Source organism: Sarcophilus harrisii, chromosome 1 (genome assembly GCF_902635505.1).
Source record: "Sarcophilus harrisii chromosome 1, mSarHar1.11, whole genome shotgun sequence".
In the NCBI taxonomy this organism is placed as follows: Eukaryota; Metazoa; Chordata; class Mammalia; order Dasyuromorphia; family Dasyuridae; genus Sarcophilus; species Sarcophilus harrisii.
The window spans coordinates 124187234-124207682 of record NC_045426.1 but is presented as its reverse complement, the minus strand read 5'-3'; the positions used below and the strand labels follow the sequence as shown (position 1 = coordinate 124207682).

General features: G+C 41.7%; 1 protein-coding gene across 2 annotated transcripts; it reads left to right on the top strand.

The window, feature by feature from the left end:
- Window positions 1-2837: 2837 nt before the first annotated feature.
- On the top strand, window positions 2838-19780 carry LOC105749551. Of its 2 annotated transcripts, none has more exons than XM_031963106.1 (7): window positions 2838-3149; window positions 3583-3912; window positions 12305-12673; window positions 13084-13392; window positions 14240-14359; window positions 14589-15227; window positions 15647-19780. In XM_031963106.1, exons 1-7 carry the CDS (start codon window positions 3113-3115, stop codon window positions 15757-15759), a joined length of 1917 nt encoding a protein of 638 aa, XP_031818966.1. In that variant the 5' UTR covers window positions 2838-3112; the 3' UTR covers window positions 15760-19780. The 2 variants fall into 2 exon arrangements, with proteins under 2 accessions (XP_031818966.1, XP_031818973.1); XM_031963113.1 differs by having other exon boundaries at window positions 14589-15275; window positions 16117-19780.
- The last annotated feature ends 669 nt before the right edge of the window (window positions 19781-20449 follow it).

The window sequence follows — 20449 nt, the reverse complement described above, 5'->3', positions numbered from 1 at the left end:
TCCTGATTGTAAAATAGCCTCCTGATTGTAAAATAGCCATATTAACTAGCCCCCTGAAGAGACCCTTCAAGTGTAAATACTAGTCAAGTACTTACTTATGTGTGAGCTCCTGCACATAGATGCTGAGGAGGGGGGGGAAATAAATGAGAAAGCTGTCAAGTAGGCTGAATATATAGATGGATAGAAATAACTTCCAATAAGTAATCGTCAGTCTATTGAATAGAACTGGCTCAGTAGGAATCCTGGGAGAGATGACTTCTAGCTAAGGGAACCATTGATGGCTTTCATAGAAGAGGTAACATGTGAAGTAGGCCTTAAAAGATAACATGAATCCTTTTATACTTGTCAAATTCAAATGGCTGAATATCAGTTCAGTTGGGGTGGATTAGCTGTCAGGGATGGTGTCCTCAGAATCATCAGGTCTTAAAATGAATTTTGAGGAATGGGGTTGGTGTGATGTGGGAAGGCTTCCCGGAGGAGTGCTTTAACTGAACCTTGGATTTTTTTTTTTTTTTTTTTTTTGCTGAGGCAATTGGGGTTAAGTGACTTGCCCAGAGTCACAAAGCTAGGAAGTGTTAAGTGTCTGAGGTCAAATTTGAACTCGGGTCCTCCTGACTTAAGGGCTAGTGCTCTATCCACTGCACCACCTAGCTGCCCTGAGCCTTAGATTTTCAGAATAAATTATTTTTCTCTGAAGGGCAAAAATAGAGGACCAGTTTTATTGGTGTATAGATTTCCTTACAGAGATATGAAGGTAATTAGCACAAGTTCCCTTCCCATTTTACAGATTAGGAAAATAGATAACTTGTCTGTGGTTGGCTATAAATGTTGAAAGTTGTATAATTATATATAACTCAAACGTAATTGATGTAGAAAACAATTTAAGCATCAGAGGACCTCAAACTTATAGTGTGTTCTGGCTTGTTGTGTAAAGGGTAGTGGACTGAGATGAGATGGACAATATCAATTAGATCCAGATGGAGGTAGGGCTCTACATATCTTGGAGTGGAGCTGAAAATCTATCCCATAGACAGTGAGTAGCTGTTGAAGGTTTGGCAGGACACAAAAAAAAGGTTTGACAAATATTAACTGAAGAAAATTGATGGGAGGAGTGGGAAGGATGGCAGAAGTGGCATTATATTAGAATGGGCATGGGCAGAAGTTACAAAGTATTAGATACAAGAAAGGACTTTGAACAAAACTTGTAATGTTGTGACCTCATGATTTCAAATAAAAGCTTCGTAATTCATATTTATGTAAAATACATATAAAGTTGTTTTTCATATATTAGCCTGCATGTATATAAGGAAACTCAGGTTACTTTAGGGCTATGTTTGCCTATGACCAAAGCTATCAAGTGTCGTAGGCAGGATTCCAATCTAGGTAAAAGTCCACTGTAGTAGTCAGAACATCCTAACAATCATCTCCAATCTAAATGGTTGGAGTAGATCATCATTTAGTATCTTCCAACTCTGATTTTGAAACTATACTTTTCCATGTAGCTTAGTGAATCATTGGACAGGCTAGTACCAAAGGAAATAGACATAATTGGCAAGAGTAGAGACACTGGAATAAGATTATATAGCCAGAGGTTGATTGGAAAACCAGTCTTCCAAGATCAGGTAATTACTAACACCTTCTATGTGTAGCTCACAGGATAGACTAGTGAATCTTGGTTTTTGTCCTAAGGAAAACCAAGTAACATATTGGATCCTTCAATTGCATGTTAAGTCAGAGTAACTTCTTCTGTGTTGGAAATAAGCATTACAGATTTCATATCCTCATATAAAACCAGCATGATGCCCACTTCAGCTGAATCAGTTGTAGTCACAGCAATAATCATGGATCCATGTCAGCAGATAGGTCTCAGGAAACATAGGCTTTGCTGCTCTTTTCCAGTAGGTCTCCAAGAGAATTGGTCAATTTGGATTTGGATTAACACACTTCCCTGATTTAGGCCTAGGGAGCAAAAGGGAGGATAAAAAAAGTTAAGTGGCATCAGTAATGGGTAAAGTCAGGAAAAATCTAATGGATAGGTGAATGTGGTTCAAGGGATGGACTCTAGATTTTTTTGAACAAGTTGACAGTGCTTCAAACACCATGTTTCTTATGGAAGATAAGCATTAGGTTATCCAATGGAATAGGTCAGGTTTATTTTTGGAAACAGGTCTGCTATGCAGCTCTAGGCAATTTGGTCATTTGAATTCTGTTCCTTGGAGTCCCCTCCCCCTGACCTTTGCCTTTCCTCACCTGGGCTAGGTCTAGCCCGCAGACCTGTTGATTTGGGGGAGAATGGACTCGGGTCATCTTCGGCGGGTGTAGCCAACTTGATTACTCCAGTTCGTGTCGTCTGTACCTTCTGCTAGAGTCCTCTGCATGAGGATTCGGGTATAGATGTACCAACCACAAAAGAGGAGGAACAGCAGTAAAAAAAAGAACAAAAAATAAAGCGTGATTGGGCCGGTTTTATGAGACCAAGTGGTGTAAGACATAGTAACGAAAAGCTGGGGTGATCCTGTGCGGGCAAGGGTATGGGGAGACCGATCAGACAAGGTCAGCCGGGCTGAAGCACCCTCCGAAAACCACACTTGTCAGCACCCTTCTCGTCAGTCCGCCCCGGGAACCTTCCTTTTATGCTAGCGGCGCCCTCGCACCGCAGCCAACCAGCGGACGCGGCCTTTCTCTATTTCCCGATACGACGTACAACTTTCATGCGTGGTCCCGCCCCCTGTTTAGGAAGAATTGCGCACGCGCAACGCGCTTCCCTGGGCGTTCCGGATGGCTGTTTTCCGCTTCTCAGCTTGTGGCAGGGGCGAAGACGGCGACGGCAGATTGGGGGGTGGGTACGGCGGGAAAGCTTCGGCGGCGCGAGTCGGCGCCGTTACGGGCCGGGGGAGCCGAGTGGGCGTGCGAGGTCTCGCGTGGAGGAGCCTCCCCATGTCTCCGCCCCCCCAGCCTCAGTCTCGGCTCGGAGCGGGGGCGGGCCCCTCGCCCCCTCCCCGCCTGCCGGGCTGTGCTGTGGCCCAAGTCCAAGTTGAAGGGCAGCAGTCGAAGGAAGCAGGCCTCAGTTAGGGGAGGTGTGTGCGGGGCTAACCAGCCTCGGTCTCCCGACATGGAGTGGACCCTGTGGTTCTGGCTTGGGGGAGCTGGTGAGTTGGAGGAGGACTGCCCGCCCCGGAGGCCCTCGGGGTGGGGGGTGGGGGGAGGCGGTGCTTGTGTAGTGGTGGGGAAGGGCGGCAGTTCTGCTCCGCAGGTCTGAGGACAAGCCCGCCGCGGGCCACTCAGCCGGCCGGGGCCTGGGTCCCATTGCCCTCCGGGCCGGAGACCTCTAGAGGAGGAAGTTGGATCAGACTTAATACTAAGGCTGCTTCTGGGTCTGACGTTATGTGATTCCACAGGCACGCTCGGGGAGGCTGGTCCCAGTAGGCAGCGCGGGGCCAGAGCGGCAACTTTTGGAGGTTTACTTTGTGGCTTCCCTCCCCTTTGCCAGAGGTTTTAAAAGCACGCGTGGGAAGGAGGTGGAGGGGCTCCCTGGCGTTGAATCACTGTTTTACACATGGCGAGTTTCCTTTCCTGCTCCAGCTACCTTCCACATTTCCATGGACCCCTCTCCGGTGCTGGTCTCCCTAGGGTCAGATGTGCTCCTGCAGTGCATTTTCCCCGCAGTGGGCAAGGACATGCCGACTCCCACTGTGCTCTGGCACCACGGCCAGTGGCGCCTGGCAGAATATGACGGGATCTTAGTGACCCAGCGCCCAGGCACAGAGCTGCCAGAAAGCGCGGAGGGCCTGCGGAAGGGCAATGCTTCCCTTCTGCTCCATCGGGTGACTATGGCGGATCTGGGCTCTTACTACTGTACTGTGACAGTTGGGAAACAGCAGGCAGAAGCTGGAGTCCTTCTGGAGATTTCAGGTAAGGGTACCACCGCATCCTGAGAGAGGTATAGTGGTACCGAGCACTGGAGTAGGAGTTAGAAAAGCTGGGTTTAGATCCTGGACCTCGACCTTAGGAACTATGTGATCCTGGTCCTCAATTTACTTCTGTGCCATGATGAATAAAGTGCTGGACTTGGAGCCAGGAAGACTTAAATTCAAATCTAATATTACTAGCTGAGTGACCCTGGGCAAGTCACTTAATCTCTCTAAGCCTCAGTTTCCTTACCTGTCAAATGAGAGTGTTGGCCTCTAAGGTCCTTTCCAGCTCAAAATCCATGATATTTTATGATTATTTATCGAGATAGAGGCTGATAACCCTAGAAATAATAAAATGTAACCCAAGAACAACTCATACTCTCTTTTGGGTAGTGTTACACATTTTTATCATTCCCTATGAGAGTATAGAGAACGCATGATTTTTCTACTTAGTATTCCTATAGTGTAGTGCAGGCAAAAGAAGACTTGACAGGGAGGTAGAAATTCTAGATTTTAATTTTGGTGTTGCTGCCATCACTCTTGCTGTGACTAGAGCAAATCGAAAATGATTCAAATCTATAGTTCCCTCTAATGTTAAAAAATGGGAATAGTCTGCCATAACTGCCTTACAGAATCGTGAGGATGAAGTGAGATAATATATGTGAAACTACTTTGTAAGCTATACAGTTCCAGATAGATTTACCTTTATTATGCCATAAATGGCCAAAATTTTTTTTCCTGCCAACTTGTGAACCCCAAGCCGTTCTGCCAGTTTGTTAACCTACAGCCAAGAAGCAATTGATATCTTCATGAAAAACAAATATTGGAAGCTTTCTATAACTCTTGATTTTTGTGAATTTCCATCCTTTCTATTTTCCAAGCAATTGGATATTTAGAATCTCTGGATCTTTCTGTCCTAAAGGTACTAACTAAGACAGTCATGATGAGGGAGAGGAGCCCCCCAGGTCTGCGTTGTTCTAAATACTTCTCCCATTTTGGGGACTCTTCAGGTAGTTGAGAAGGATTCTAAAGTCTGGTCTCCTAATTCTGTCAATATGCAGAATTCTGGGCAGATATTATCCTAATTCACAAGAGACTGTTTGGTTTTAGAAAGTCAGTGGTTTATAACTTGTAAATTTCCCATATGCTTTTTTCTGCTTCTGAGCTGCCAAACACAGCCTGGGGGAAAACATGAAACCAAAGTTTATTTCATCCCTTATAAATTATTATTTCTTAACAATAATCTTAATGCACTCTCACTTCTATTTGTCAGTCTTTTAAATTTATCTCTTATTGCCTATCCTTATCCCATTCACTATATTATCTTGTTCCATTTCCTTTGTTCAATCTTCCATTCTCAAGCCTTATCAGATATCATCTCTTATTTTACTGAGATTATTTAAAAATGGGAACTTTTACTGCCATTTCAAATGGCCCTCAAAACTGTCTTCATCCATACTCTGTGTGAAGGAAGAGGTATTATTTGGCTCTACAAACTTTAAAAATCTATGATGGACAAAATCCTATGATTGGATTACAAACCAAAAAAAGGAAGCAGTCCCTGCAAATAGGATAGGGTGAGGTGGGTGTGAGTATGACATATTAATATTCACACAGGTAAAATATAACACAAAGTATGTAATTGGGGAATAGAAGAGAAAACTAGACAAAGTGCTCTAACAGTGACTTGAGGGGTCAAAACTTTCAGTGAGACCATGAAACAAGATTTTTCTTTAAAAAAAAAAAAAGTAACCTGGGCTATTCTTTGAAGGAAGATAAAGATTCTGAAAGGCTTTAATGAGCATTCATTCTAATTATGGGACAGCTTGGGCTATAAATGCACAAGATAGGTTACAATCAAAAATTATGGAGGCTTTAAAGCCAGGCTGAGGAAGTTTGAATTTTATCTTAGAGCTAGCTTAAATAGAGATCCTCCTCAAGTTTGTTGAGCCGAGGGTGACATGTTCAAGGCTATGCCTTAGGAAAATTATATTTGCAGTGGGAAGAATGGACTTAGGAGGGGAAAGACTTGAAGCAGAATGTCCAATTAGGAATCTATATATTATAATAATTCAAAGGAGAATGGATGTGGAATTGGACTCTTGCAGTGCCAAGATAAATTGTGAGAATTGATCAATAAACATCAAACACCTGCTATGTACCAGACACTGAACTGAGTGACAGGGGATCTAAAAAAAGGCAAAAGAGCATTCCTGCTCTCAGGAACCTTACACTGTAATGAGGGAGATAACATGGAAACAAATGTACAAAGTAACAATGTAAGTAGGCTAAAAAGGAAATGGTTAATAAAAGAAAGACACTGGAATTAAGAGGGATTGGGGAAGTCTTTGTTGTAGGCTATAGAATCTATAGGATCTTAGTTGAGATTTAAAATAAGCCAGGGAGATCATTAGGTAGAATGGAGAAAAGAGAGCATTCTAGGAATGGCGAACAGCCAGAGATAAGGAATGTCTTGTTTGTGGGACAGCCAGGAGACCAGTATGTCACTGGGTCAATATATATGTGTTAGAGAGTAAGGTATAAGAAGATTTGGGGGGAGGGTGGAAAATTGAGCTGGGTTATAAAGGGATTTGAATGCAAAATAAGAGTATTTTTTTTTTTTTTTTTGATCCTGAAGGTAACAGGGAGCCACTGAAGTTTATTGAGTAGGGGTTGGTATCACATCAGTTTCTGGAAAATCACATTAGGTGCAATTACAGGATGGAGTGAGAGAGATATGAGGCAGGCTACCCACCAGTGGGCTGTTGGAATAGTTTGATTATGTGGTGGTGAGGGCTAGAACACAGGTTATTAGAGGAGATAAGGGAGCATATTTGAGAAATGTTGCAAAGATAAAATCAACAGGCCTTGACAACTGCTTGTATGGGAAGTGAGAGATGATGAGGAATCCAACATAACTCCTATGCTTGAGCAATTGAGAGGATGGTGTTGCCCTCTTACAGTAATAGAGAAAAGGGGGGAATGAATTGGGGGTGGTCCTAGGGGCATAAATAATGAATTATGCTTTGGATGTGTTGAGTTTAAAATGCTTACTCAACATCTGGCTTGGGATGTCTGAAAAACAGAGATGCAAGAGTGGAAGCAACAGAGAGGTTAGGGTAATGAAGATAGATTTAAGAATCATCAGCATAGAGATGGTTATTAAATCCCATGGAAGCTGATGAAATTACCAAGTGAAGTAGTAAAAAAAGGGGACAGATAGAAAAGATGGAGAGGAGGAGTCAGTAGTCCTGGGTGACTGATTGGTAATGAGAGTGAGGGTAAGGGAGAAGATAGAATCAAAGATACTTCCAGTTTTTTAATTTGGTGCCTTGAGAAGATTATACTACCAACACAAATGAGGGTGTTTGGAAAAGAGGTAAGTCTAGGAAAGAGAGATCATGATGAAATCTGCTTTGGAGATAATGAGTTTAAGGTGAAATAAGACACCTTATTTCAGGTAAAGATATAGGTCTGTCTGGAATTCAAGAAAGATTTAGGAATTATTTGAAACAAGATGATAATTGGATTCATTGAAGAAGATGCCATCACAAAGGGATGGAATATTGAAGAAGAGAGAATTTAGGACAGAATCTTGAGGAATATATGTGGTTATAGGGTAGGATTTATTTGCTGAACCATAAAAGGAAAAAATCTCACAAAGAGAACAGTATTATTCATAGAAACCAAAGGAGAGGACCCAAGATGAGAACAGATCAGCAATGTCAAAATCTTCAAGGAAGGTGAAAAATGACAAAATGCTATAGCATTTAATAAGAGGTCACTAGTTGTCTACAATAATGTAGACAAATAGAAATAACAGCCAGAAAACCATGAATTGTCATAACCAAAATGGTTGACCTTGAAGAAGAGTTAAAAAAAAACAAACTGTACCTTCTCTTCTTTGCAGAGGAGAGAGAGAGAGAATGACTATGGAATATTGTACATATTATCAGATTTGGTTAATGTGTTGATATGTTGGTTTTTAGTTAACTGATTTTTTTTTCTTTGTTGCAAGGGATGAATCCTTGCTGGGAGAGAAATACATTTATGAATAAATGTAAAAACAACAGATAATTAAAAAACTGTTAAGAGATTCTTAAGCTGTGAAAAAGGCTGAATATAATGATGGAATCAGGATTCAGATAATGAGAGTTGAGTGAGTCAGAAGATGGTAGGACTGAGTAGTAATACAAAAATGATTACAGGTAAAGAGGATTTTTGCCTCCGCAAATCACGGAGATTGGGGAGCAAAAGGTAGGATGATAAGTTTCTCAGTAGGTAGGAAAAGCCAGGGTAAATAAATGGATTTGGAATAAAGGAAAGGATGGGGACACTAGTAGTCTTAGGTGGGGAAAAGAACAGGTTTAGGAGAAGAAAAATTGAAGGATGCTATTCAAGAAAAGAAATTTCAGAATTCAGGATTATGGGAAAGAAGTTATATGTAATATTGAAGTCTAAAGTATGAACACATCTTAGATAGCTGAGAAAGAGAAGGTATGGAAGCTGTGGGGAGTTGCAGAGGTTGATGACCTTGATGTTAAATATTAAAGTCACCAGAAATGGGATACCAAATGTTCGAGTAGAGAGAGAAATTTTAAGTTGCTCAGGGTCACACAGCTAGTAAAGGTCGTGTCAAATGTCTTATCAGATGCCCAAGATAGCTATTTGTAATGGTGGCACTGAAAGTCTTTTGGTGAAGGAAAGTTCTAATTCCAGATAAATAGCAGAAGCAGCCACTTCAAAACTACTCATGATGAATACTTGCCTGGATTTGATGGGAGGACCTGTCTAAATTTGACACACTTGAACTCAGGTGCTCCTGATTCCAGGGCTGGTGCTCTATCTACTGTGTCACATAGCTGTCCCTAATAGTAACATTTTAAAAGCATCAGTAAAACGTAGAAGGCTGGGAGAGGGGAAGGGAGAAGATCAGAGAACTGGGGTTTGAGATAGAATGATGGAACTGGAAATCAAATAATAAGTGGGTGGTGATTAGGAAGTGGTTGCAGAGAAAAGAGGGTTTTTTTTTCCCCTGATCAAATCACAGAAACTGGGGAACAAGACAGAAATTTTGCTAGTGAAGGTCAGGAGAATTGACCAAGTACAGAGAAATGTGTAGATTAAATCAGCCCTAAGTTTTTTTTGTTGTTTTTTTGTTTTTTTTCCTGAGGCAATTGGGTTAAGTGACTTGTTCAGGGTTACATAGCTAGGAAGTGTTAAGTGTCTGAGACCAGATTTGAACTCAGTTCATCCTGACTTCAGGGCTGCTGTTCTATCCACTTTTGTCATCTAGCAGCCCCTTAACCCAAAGGTTCTAATTAGAATTTTGATGTGAAGGTATCTACGCTTATGATGTGTTCCAGGTAGAATTTGAATTGCTTGGAGGGCCCAATGTAGCTATTTGTAATGGTGGCACTGAAAGTCTTTTGGTGAAGGAAAACTCTAATTCCAGAAGCAGCCACTTCAAAGCTACTCATGATGAATACTTGCCTGGATTTGATAAGAGGACCTGTCTAAATAGGCCCAAATAGCTTCATTCAACTCACTGCAATTTTATTTTGCTGAACCTCTCCCAATCCTGCAAATGACCAGAATAGGGGAAGAGAAGATAGTTGGTAACAGCAGCCAGGAAGGCCATGGAATCCATCTCTCTTAATGCTGCTTCTGTTTTGCTACATAACACTTCATCTTAACAAATGTTAGTGCTTCCCTGGTGCCTGAAGCATAAAATTCAAACTTATATGTGGTACTTTTCACTAGCTCTCTGAATTACACTCCTGTGCTTTCCCATCTCTGTGCATTTCTTACCCTGGTTCTTTACCTAGAATGTCTTGTCTCCTGAAGTTTAATCCACTTGCCACTTTCTCCAGGAAGCCTTTCCTGATTTCCTTTCTCTGTAACAAACTTGCCTCTTCAACCCTACTTGGTGCTTTGATTTGCATCTTTGTGACATGATTATCATATAATGTTTAGTATTAGCACCATATCTGGCACTTTGTAAGTGCTTAATTAATAAATGCTTTACTTACCTATTATAATTATCTCTGCTTTTGTTTTATGTCTCCATCGAACCGCAAACTCCATTGAAAGCAGGAACCATATCTTGTCTTGACATTGTATCTACTCCTTTTTTTCATAGGTGTTTTGCATGCACTTATGTTTAATAAGAACTGAATGAATAAAACAAATGCATGTCTCTCCTATGAAAGAAAACAAAACCTTCCTGCTTCTGCTTATTGCCCTTTTTCCCTCTTGCAGCCAAACTTCTGGAAAGAGCTGTGATGGTCATCTGCTTTCTAAAATTCATTCTGCACCTGTTGTAGCTTGAGTGAAATTATTTTCTCAGAAGTAGCCAATGATCTCTTTTTCTTCAGATTTAATGTCATTGTTTCAATATTTAACCTCTCATAATCTTTTGAGTATTTGACATTGTGGATTCATTCTCTCCTGGCTTTAATGACATAATATTTCTCTGGTTCTTCCATTCTTTCTATCTCTTTCTCACCTGCTTAAGAGTCATTTCTCAAGACTGTCCTTGGCCTTCTTCTACTATTCCAAAGAGATTTTATCCAATTTTATCTCTTTAACTGGCATATTGAAAGGGGTTGGAAAGATGACACCAAAATCTATGTTTGCCTATTAGATGTCTTCACCTAGATGTCTTGTTAGCTAGGACCTCAAGTTCAACATAGCTAAAACCACATTTAGTATCTTACCTATTTCCTTCTGACTTTCCTAGCCTATAGATGACATTCACCCTCTACAATTAATCCTATAGATTCATTTTGAAAATAGTTTTCCTATATGTCCCCACCTTCAATGCGTAGTTTTCATTTTTTTTTTTTTTTTAATTGCTACTCTCTTATTCTAGGCTCATAGCATTTCTCTTCTATACTTAAAAAAGCCTCCTAACCGCCTTGGTTTCCCTTCAGTCTATTTTGCACATCACATCCATCATGATTTGGCCTTGATGTAGTATCATTCCATTTCATTGGGTCCCTTTGGCTTGCTTCAGTTGGCAGCAAAGTCTCATTCCTTAGATTATTACTCAAGTCTTCCACAATAGGGCTTCAGGCTCCCTTTCCCTTCTGACCAAAGGTGATCTACTTATCACTGCCAGCATAAATTGTTGCCAACGTAACTTTGTTGCTTTTGCTTATTTCCTTCAAAGCCCAGTTTAATATTTTGTTCACCATATGTAGCACATATTGTGCAGGGCTTTGCCCCATATTAGGTATTTGCTAAAGAAAGGAAGGCATAAGAAAATATTTCTTTCCCTCTTGGGGAGAACAAATTAAGATAATGAAGTTGTTTCATGAGTAGGATCATAGATTTAGAGCTAAAAAGGATTTTGGAAGTTGTAAAGTAGAGGTGGGGAACATCTGGCCTTGCCAAGGCAACCATAGCTGATGATGAGCTAAGAGCTAGGTATAACAACCTCCCACGGCTTGACTTCTATAAGTTGATAATTTTGTATGGCCTGCAAATGATATTATAAATATTCAAATGACCCTTGGCAGAGAAAAAGGTTCCCCAACCCTGTTGTATAGTCTTAATTACCTCATTTAACTAAGAAGGAAATAGAAACCTAAAACTGCTAAATAATGTGTTCTACGGTTCCACAGGCAGTAAAGTCAGGAGCTGAGTTTGGATGTTTGAACCCAAACCCTCTGATTCGCCAGACGGTGCTTTTTTTTCACATGTTGTAGTAGTAAGGACTTCTCTGTTCCAGGTAATCATTGTCCTTAGGAGCTAGAAAGAATCAGAGAGGAGACAAGTCTGTTCTGTCAGCTGTCCTCACAGTATCTGTAGATCTTTCTACTTTGTCCTACATGTACTGACCATTTCCCCCTTTCTCATGCTCTTGATGCCCTTTCAATTTTTCTCATTATATAAAAACGAAGACCCTTGAGTAGCATGGCCCTGATTAATTTAATTTAACAAAAGTTGATATTTAATAAAAGACTTTATCTTATCATGTGATTTTCAAAGCACATTATAGATATCTTCTATCATGCTATTCACAACTCTGTGAGGTAGTATTGTCTTCCATTTGATGAGGAAACTGAGACTCAGGGTAACTTAGGGAGTACCACTGCCAATCAGTGGTATTCCCAAGCAGAAAACATATGTTGATTCCTAGTCTAAAGTTCTGTCCACATTTTGATTTTGTCCCTGAAACTGTCAGCTAGGAAGCTCGTTTCCCTCTTATGTTTTTTGCTTTGGGGGTGTTAGGCTGGGACTCTGATTCTGACTTTGTTCTCTTTCTCCCTCTCTCCATGTCTTTGCATCTCTATTTCTTTCTTCTATCTTTCTGTTACTTTCTCATCTTTGGATCTATATTTTTATCTCTCTGTCTCTTCCTATTCCATTTTATCTTTCTCCTTCAGGATCCGACCTGCAGATCTACACAGAGCCCTCTTCTTGGGTGACTATGGGCTCTTCAGCACTGCTCAAATGTCGCTTCAGCATAGGGGATGTAATTGAATTGAGTTCACTCACAATACGTTGGTATGCCCCAGGGGGACGAATTGTAGCCCAGTTTCCACCAAAGGAGGAGGAGGAGGAGGAAGAGAAGGATGTGGGTGAAGGGCCTGGGGGGCTAACAACCTTAGGCTCTTTTTCTGAGGCAGACCTGCTTTTGGGCAATGCCTCCCTGACAATACTCAGAGCCCAGCCTAAGGATGCAGGACTCTACAGCTGCAGTGTGGGATATGGAGGTGAGGAACGGCACAGTGAGAGCCTCTTCAGTGTCATTGGTGAGGAAGGGTAATCCCTCTAATCTTGAACCTTTTGCTTTCAGTTTTTTTTTTTTTTTTTTTTTTTGTCCTTGATAATTCTGAATTTTAGCCATTCAGATTCATTTCTTCTATCCATCTTGGGCCACCACCTTGGTGAAAATTATCTCTTGTGATCTCTGGGTCCCTGAAGCATCCCTCATCTATATCTGTAGACAGTTGTAGTATCCTAAAGACACTGACCATAAGTCTGCCCCTCTATTGTGTGCAAATATTTCTTAATACATTCTGGTGGCTCCTGCTTTGCAATGAAAAGCCTTTTATGCTTTCATTCAACTTCTGCCTCTAGTGTTTGAGATTCTAGGTCTTAAGGCTAAATCAATTTAAATATTAATATTAGTATTTCTCACTCTTTCTTTACGTGGCTCTAGCTGCCCCCCACATCTCCTTGTTTCCAGTCCAAGTCTCTCTAGGAGAGAAGACTACCCTGCTGTGCCAGATCAAAGGTTTCTACCCTGCAAGGGGCCTTCAGGCCTGGTGGCTACGGAATGGTCAGAAGCTACCAGAGGCCATCTCTATGGGGTCCCCCACACAAAACCCTGATGGCACATTTGATTTGGAGCTGATCTTAAATTTGACCCTGGAGTCCCATGATCTAGAAGCCAACTTTACCTGTCATGTGACTCATCCTGCTCTGGAACATCCTCTGCAACAGATATTAAACATGAAAGTCAAAGAAGGTGAGGGAGATACAGGGGCTATCTGAGCAAGAGGGCAGAAAATCATTATTGGGAAAACACATGAAAAGAAATTTGGGAGACCATATGGTGTGTGGAAAAGCACTAGAGTTAGAGGGAATCCTGTTTGTGCTACTTGCTCTCTTTGAGAAATCCAGCATGGATACACTTGACTCCTTTTGAGCCTCAGTTTTTTTTAAACTATAAAATGAGGCATTTGGGTTAAATGATCTCTCAAGTCCCTTCTAACTCTTAAGTCCTATGGTGACATTTCAAGCTGAAGATTCTCTAAGGTTTAGAGTGGGATGTATAAATGTAAAGACAAGAGAAGGGTATTTAGTAGGTCACTAGTAGAGGAATGGAACACGACTGGGAAAATAGATAAGCTTGGAAAATGTATAGGAAGGAGTGAATGAACTTTAAGGAAAATATGACTGTAGTGGGATAAACTGGGAGGTGACATGGGAAGAAAAAGGAAAGGATGGGAGAGAGAAAGGAGGAAGGAAATCCTTTAGATGTTGGGGAGATGAAAAAAAAAATTTCTGTAAGGGAGAAAGTTTTGGGCAAATCATTGTGGAATCTCTGGCCCCTGGAAATGATGAAAAGAAAAGAATGGGGGAAGAGCCTAAAAGTGAAGGAAATATATATCCTAAAGTTAAGGAAAACTGAATTGTGTGTATGTATGAAGCTCATATCTTTCAGGGATTTTAAGGGCAGAAAAGTCAGAGATATGAGCAAGTCCTATATTAGAACTAATCTATGGTAAAAATTAAAGGGAGATAGACTTTATATGGGGGAGCAAAAGATAAAGAAACTGACTCATCTCTCCCTTTCTTCTTCCATTGTTTAGAAAAGTGGTGGGAAGATGTTCAGAGCAACAATAGGCCATCAATTAGCAGCATCCTGATCACCACCTTGGGTATTACTGTTATAGGTTTTGCCATCATCCACAGCTTGAGGAGGAACAGAGGTGATTGGGGAGTAAGGAGGATTGGGAGTCAAGAAATATGAGAAGGGAGATGGGAGGAATGCAACAGGGAGAATTGAATAACCTGGAAAGGGAAGAAGATGGGGGTGAAAAAAGAAGAGGCAATCCAGAAGGTGTGGAATTTTTGAAAGTTATAAGAGGAAGAAAATGGGAAGCCCTTTCCTCTTTAGAGCAAAATTTCCCCTTTTGAGCAGCCTTATATATTACCCAGGCGTAGAGGAAGAAGAGCAGGAGCAGGGAGAAGTCCGGACAGCGACAGATGGAGAGGACAGGGAGCAACCTCAAGAAACAGCTGACTTTCAGTCCCCTGGAAGAAACTGGGAGGTGGAGAAATTATTACCAAGGGATCATACTCAATCTGAGGGAGAGATCCTTCAGGGAGACAGAAAAGCTGGATTCCTACAGGGCTATAGAAAGACTGTCGGGATGATGGAGGTGAGGTATTCGAGAATCAAGAGACAAATCATTGTAGAATGTAGAGAGACTGAGGAGGATAAGGTCCTTGTATTAGAGAGTACTAGGGAGAGCCAGGTCTTAGCAGAAAAAGGTGAAAGTAAAGGGCAGAACCTAGAAGGATATGGAGAGAGTGAGGGACGAGTTCTGGAAGAATTTGAAGTGGATACTGAGACACAGTTTCAGGAGGCTAAAGCAATAAGAGTTGAAGGGAATATCATAAAAGGCAATAGAGAGATAGAGGTTCACAAGAGAGATAAAGAAGCCACTGAAAAACAGAATGGTGAAGGACAGACTGAGAAAAGGGATGCTGAAAGACAGACCCAAAGAGGGAGGGATAATGGACTGACCCAAGGAGGGGATAGTGAAGAACTGACCCAAGGGAGGGATAGTGAAGGACTGACCCAGGGAGGGGATAGCGAAGGATTGACCCATGGAGGAGATGGCGAAGGACTGACTTGGGGAGGGGATAGTGAAGGACTGACCCAGGAAGGGGATAGCAAAGGACTGACCCGGGGAGGAGATAGTGAAGGACTGACCCAGGAAGGGGATAGCAAAGGACTGACCCGGGGAGGAGATAGTGAAGGACTGACCCAGGAAGGGGATGGCGAAGGACTGACCCAAGGAGGGGATAGCGAAGGACTGACCTGGGGAGGGAGAGGACTGACCCGGAAGGGATGCAAGGACTGACCCAAGGAGGGGAAGTGAAGAACTGACCCGGGAGGGATAGTGAAGGACTGACCCGGGGAGGGGATAGCGAAGGATTGACCCATGGAGGAGATGGCAAAGGACTGACTTGGGGAGGGGATAGTGAAGGACTGACCCAGGAAGGGGATAGCAAAGGACTGACCCAAGGAGGGGATAGTGAAGGACTGACCCAGGAAGGGGATGGCAAAGGACTGACCCGGGGAGGGATAGTGAAGGACTGACCCAGGAAGGGGATGGCGAAGGACTGACTTGGGGAAGGGATAGTGAAGGACTGACCTGGGGAGAGGATACCGAAGGACTGACCCAGGAATGGGATGGCAAAGGACTGAACCAGGGAGGGGATGATGGACTGACCCGGGAAGGGGATAGCGAAGGACTGACCCGGGGAGGGGAGAGTGAAGGACTGACCTGGGGAGGGGATAGGGAAGGACTGACCCGGGAAGGGGATGGCAAAGGACTGAACCGGGGAGGGGATGACGAAGGACTGACCCGGGGAGGGGAGAGTGAAGGACTGACCCGGGAAGGGGATGGTGAAGGACTGAACCGGGGAGGGGATGACGAAGGACTGACCCAGGGAGGGGATAGTGAAGGACAGATCCAGGAAGGAGATTCCGAAGAAGAAATCCCCAGAAGTGATGCTAAAGTGCAAGTCCACCTAGGGGATGAGGAAGCCATTAAAGGACTTGTCTTTAAAGAAGTTGGAAGAAATGGAACAAGACGAATAGCAGGGGAAGGAGAGGCCATGGAACAAATCCCAAATGGGTATGAAGGGATTGAGGGATGGAAATCAAGTGGGAAGATTGGTACTCAGTCATTGAGGATAGATGAGGATCTTTCAGAACAGTCCCCAGGGGCAATTGGAGACAGAGGTTCTTCCCAAAGACGAAGACATTGTCCAACTCCAGGGATAGATGGAGAGATCAGAGAGGCAGAAAAGCAAGGGGGCAGAAACAGTTAAGGGAATAATATAAAGAAAAGTTCATCTCCTGTGCCTTCTGATTTTGTGACCATAAGTTCCAGATAAATTGATCTGTATGGCCATCTTTGATCTTTTGAGCTTTTAGTGATGTTAACAAAGCAGATTATTGGGGTAAGGGTGGCATGGGGGAGATGATCAGTTTGGGTTTTTGAACAAAATAGGTAAAATGCCTAATAATGTGCTCTCGTTTTTTCTGGAAGAGGAAAAATGAGAGAATATGTTACTCAATTTGGAAAGGATTTCAACAAGTTGAGCCATAGAGAACCTTTGAAAAAAGGGGTGAAAGGCTATGCAAAAAAAGAAAGCTAGAATTGAAATTATAGGACCCTGGCACATAAGTTACAGGGAAGATATCATAGAGAATAGATAAAAAGCTTTTCATCGGGTGACTTTAGGAAGCTGAAACAGCCTACTGTCTCAGGCCAAAGATCGAGGGATTTGGGGACTGAATGTAAGTAATTATTGAAGGAAAACTTTAGGAAATGTCCCCAGTTCATGGTAATTCTGTACATAGTAATTAACATTTAAGTTTTTCTAAGCCACTTTTTATTTATATCACATGAAGGAGATGGTTCCATTATTTTACATGAATTTGAAGTTCATTCTAACACTGTTCCTGCCTGATTGCTTCAGATACATTTGTTCATAACTTAGTATGAATGGTGTAGGGTTTTACTAAACAATAATTTGTCCCACTCATTTTCACAAGTTTAAAACTGTTCACTTTATTATCAATAGTAGTAACTTAGTAAGTATAATGACAGTTATTTACCTCACCACCCTCCCTGGGACTTTGTGTGATGTTCCTATTCAAGGTATTTATGAAAGGCACATTTAAGAAATATATGTTAGTTAGAATGAAGGAGGGATGAATGGGGAAAAACCAGCTTAGAGGTCTTACTTCCTAACCCCTAGTATTCATTGTAGCTGAGTAGAAAGGGATTCAGATGCCAACAAAATTACTTTTCCCCAACCTATCTTACAGATTGTCCTCCAGTATTTGTATGATATCAAAAGACGAAAAGTCCACTACCTCCCAAGGTAGACCATCATGAATTCTCACAGTTAAGGTTTTCTTATATCAAACATAAATCTGCCACTGCTATCCATCTCTGCTTTAAGTATTATCCAGTACTTCCATGTGACTCCAAGTATCAAGATACTTCAGAACAGCTCACATCCATTTGTCTTATGATTACACCTTCCTAGCTCTTTCAGATAGTCTTCATGATCTTAAGATTGATGTCCAAATGTCCTGCCCCACCCTGGTCCTTGTACTAGGCATCTCATTACAGCTTTAGAGATCCCATTAGGTTTTTTTTTGTTTGTCATATCACACTGTTGATTCTTATTGAACTTGCAATTTACTAAAGCACCTAGATCTTTTTCAAAACAATTGCTACTATTTTTCTCGGATTTGAGGATTTGATGTTTTTAACCCAATTATGAAGCTTTATATTTATCTATTTTAAATTTCATCTTATTAGATCAGGGCCTTTTTATCCTCTTTTGCATTGTAGATCCCTTGGCATGTGTGGAGACCCCTCTTCAGATTAATGTTTTTAAATGCATAAAACAAAAAGTATAAGATTACAAAGAAAATCAGTTACAATACACTTATCCAAAAAAAATTTTAAGTTCACAGAACTCTCTAATAAAGAATTAATAATTATGGGATCACATTTAACCCAGTATTCTAACCTAAGATTTTATTTGGGATCCTGAGTTTGTTAGGCCTAGAAGCTATCACATTCCACTTTGTCACATGTAAATTCAATAAGCATGCTATCTATACCTTTATCCAAAATGAAAATACTAAACGGCATAGGACCAATTCACAACTCTCTGGGACACTTGAGACCTTTTCCCAAGTTAACACTTAACTATTAATTGCTACTTTTTGGTTCTAGTTAGTCAGCTAGTCCTCAGTCCATCCAACCACATATCATCTAGTTCATATTTCTTTACCTTGCCCATAAAAATAGCATGATAGTACATTTCCAAATATTTGCTTAAATCAGATGCATGTATGTGATATATTCTCTTATCTTTACCCTTGTATAGTTACCCTATTAGAAAAAGAAACGTTTAGTCTCTTTTTACCTGTTTTCAATGACACCATGCTGACACTTTGTGAATTGTTGATTTCTAGATATTTATTAACCATCTTTTAGATACCATGTTCTAGATTTTAACAGGAATTGAAATAAGATTCATTGGCTTATCTCTTCAGATTTCCACTCTGTTCCCCTTGTTGTCCATCTTCAATCTTGTAGTACCTGTGCCAATCACATTGTCTGCTTGGTCCTCACTTTCCTCATCTATTTGTGTGGAATTGGGATGAATTTAGATGATAATATATCTCTTCCAATTCTAAACTGATTAACCTAAAATGTCTAATTGCAAATTCAAATAACAAACTCCTAAAATATCTAATTGTAAAATTCAAATTGTGTAAAAAAAAATGGGGATTTTCTGTTTGCCTCAGTCTTCTAATTGTTTCCAGTTCCTTTATCTCTGGATATGACTGTCGCTTTCATATGTAACTATCTAGGGAAGGCACATTTGTATATAACCATATTGTTGCCTACCTTGCTGTGATCACTCTCCCTTCTAGCTTTTAAGATTAGAATACTTAGAAGTGTATGTGGGTTAAAGTTGTAAAACACTTTGTAAACCATAAAATGAGTTATTACCCCACTACCTTAAACCTTTTGGTAGAAAGATGCTTAAAGCTTCTTTGGTGTATACTTATTCATTCCTTCACTCTTCCTGACCCTGTATCAGTACATAAAGATGGACCTTAAAGTTAAAATATGAAGGGAGTGTCCAGTGCTCCCCTAACTCCATTTATAACTAAGGAATCACAAAGTTGTCAATATACTTGTAGTTCCTGCTTTATTCCCTTTCCACACTCTTCATTTCTCTGGTATGAGAGAGTTAGTCTTCTGATTTTGCTAAGAAAAGACCGGGAGGACAGAGTAACAAAGCATGGGAAACTGGTGGATTTCTTTTAATGAGAGCCTAAACTATAGGAGCAAGCAGCCTTCATCACAAGCTTTTCTCGTCCCGTCCCCCCCGTCCCCCGACCTCCAGAACCTTGATCACTTGACTGATGAGTCTTGTTTCATCACTTGTGAAAAGAAAACTGGGAAACAGAAGTATGAAATTGTCCTAACTGCCTATTAACCATTAATTCCAAGAGAACTACTTCACCCGTTTTTCCATTGGAGCTGTTAATAAAGGAACAAAACTTTTAAAAATAGTTTTATCTTATTGAATTTATCCAAGACATCTTCTAAAGTCGTTAACGAGAATAAGCGGGGCAAAGGGACAGAAGACTATAGTCTTTACAAATTGGGGCTCCGTACTGCATAGGAAACGTCAATCCAACCTCCCGGGTCTTTTTACCCTCAAATCGAACCCTATATGAGTCCCGGTAAGGCGGAGGGATCAGGGATTGCACGGCAGTGCTGTGACGTTGCGGCGCTGGTTCCACTAGGCAGAAAACCGTACATGCGTAGTGGTTGCCTATAGCCTGTCTCCTTTCTTGCCCCTCCCCCAGCACTTCACACGCTCATTGTCAAGCGACGGCGGCGAGCGGGCGGTCACGGGGCGCGCTAGAGACTCCGATACCTCGCGCGCGTGCGCCTTCCTCTTCATTTCTCATTTCCCCCTTATCCCGCTTCCATTCCCTACTCCCGAATTTTCCCAATGTGGTAGGAGCGCGAGATTCACCTTTCTTTGCTAGCTATCTTAACCTAGAGCTAACCGCCTAGGTGTGAGTGCGTCTCGTCCCCCTCCCTCCTGGGGCTTTCATACGCGCGCGCACTCCCCCTTACCTTCCCCCCTCCCCCCCCGTACTGTTTCTTTCGCGCACGCGCGCCGGCTCGCGCCCTCTCTCTCGCTTTCCTCAAGCCCGCGAGATCCCC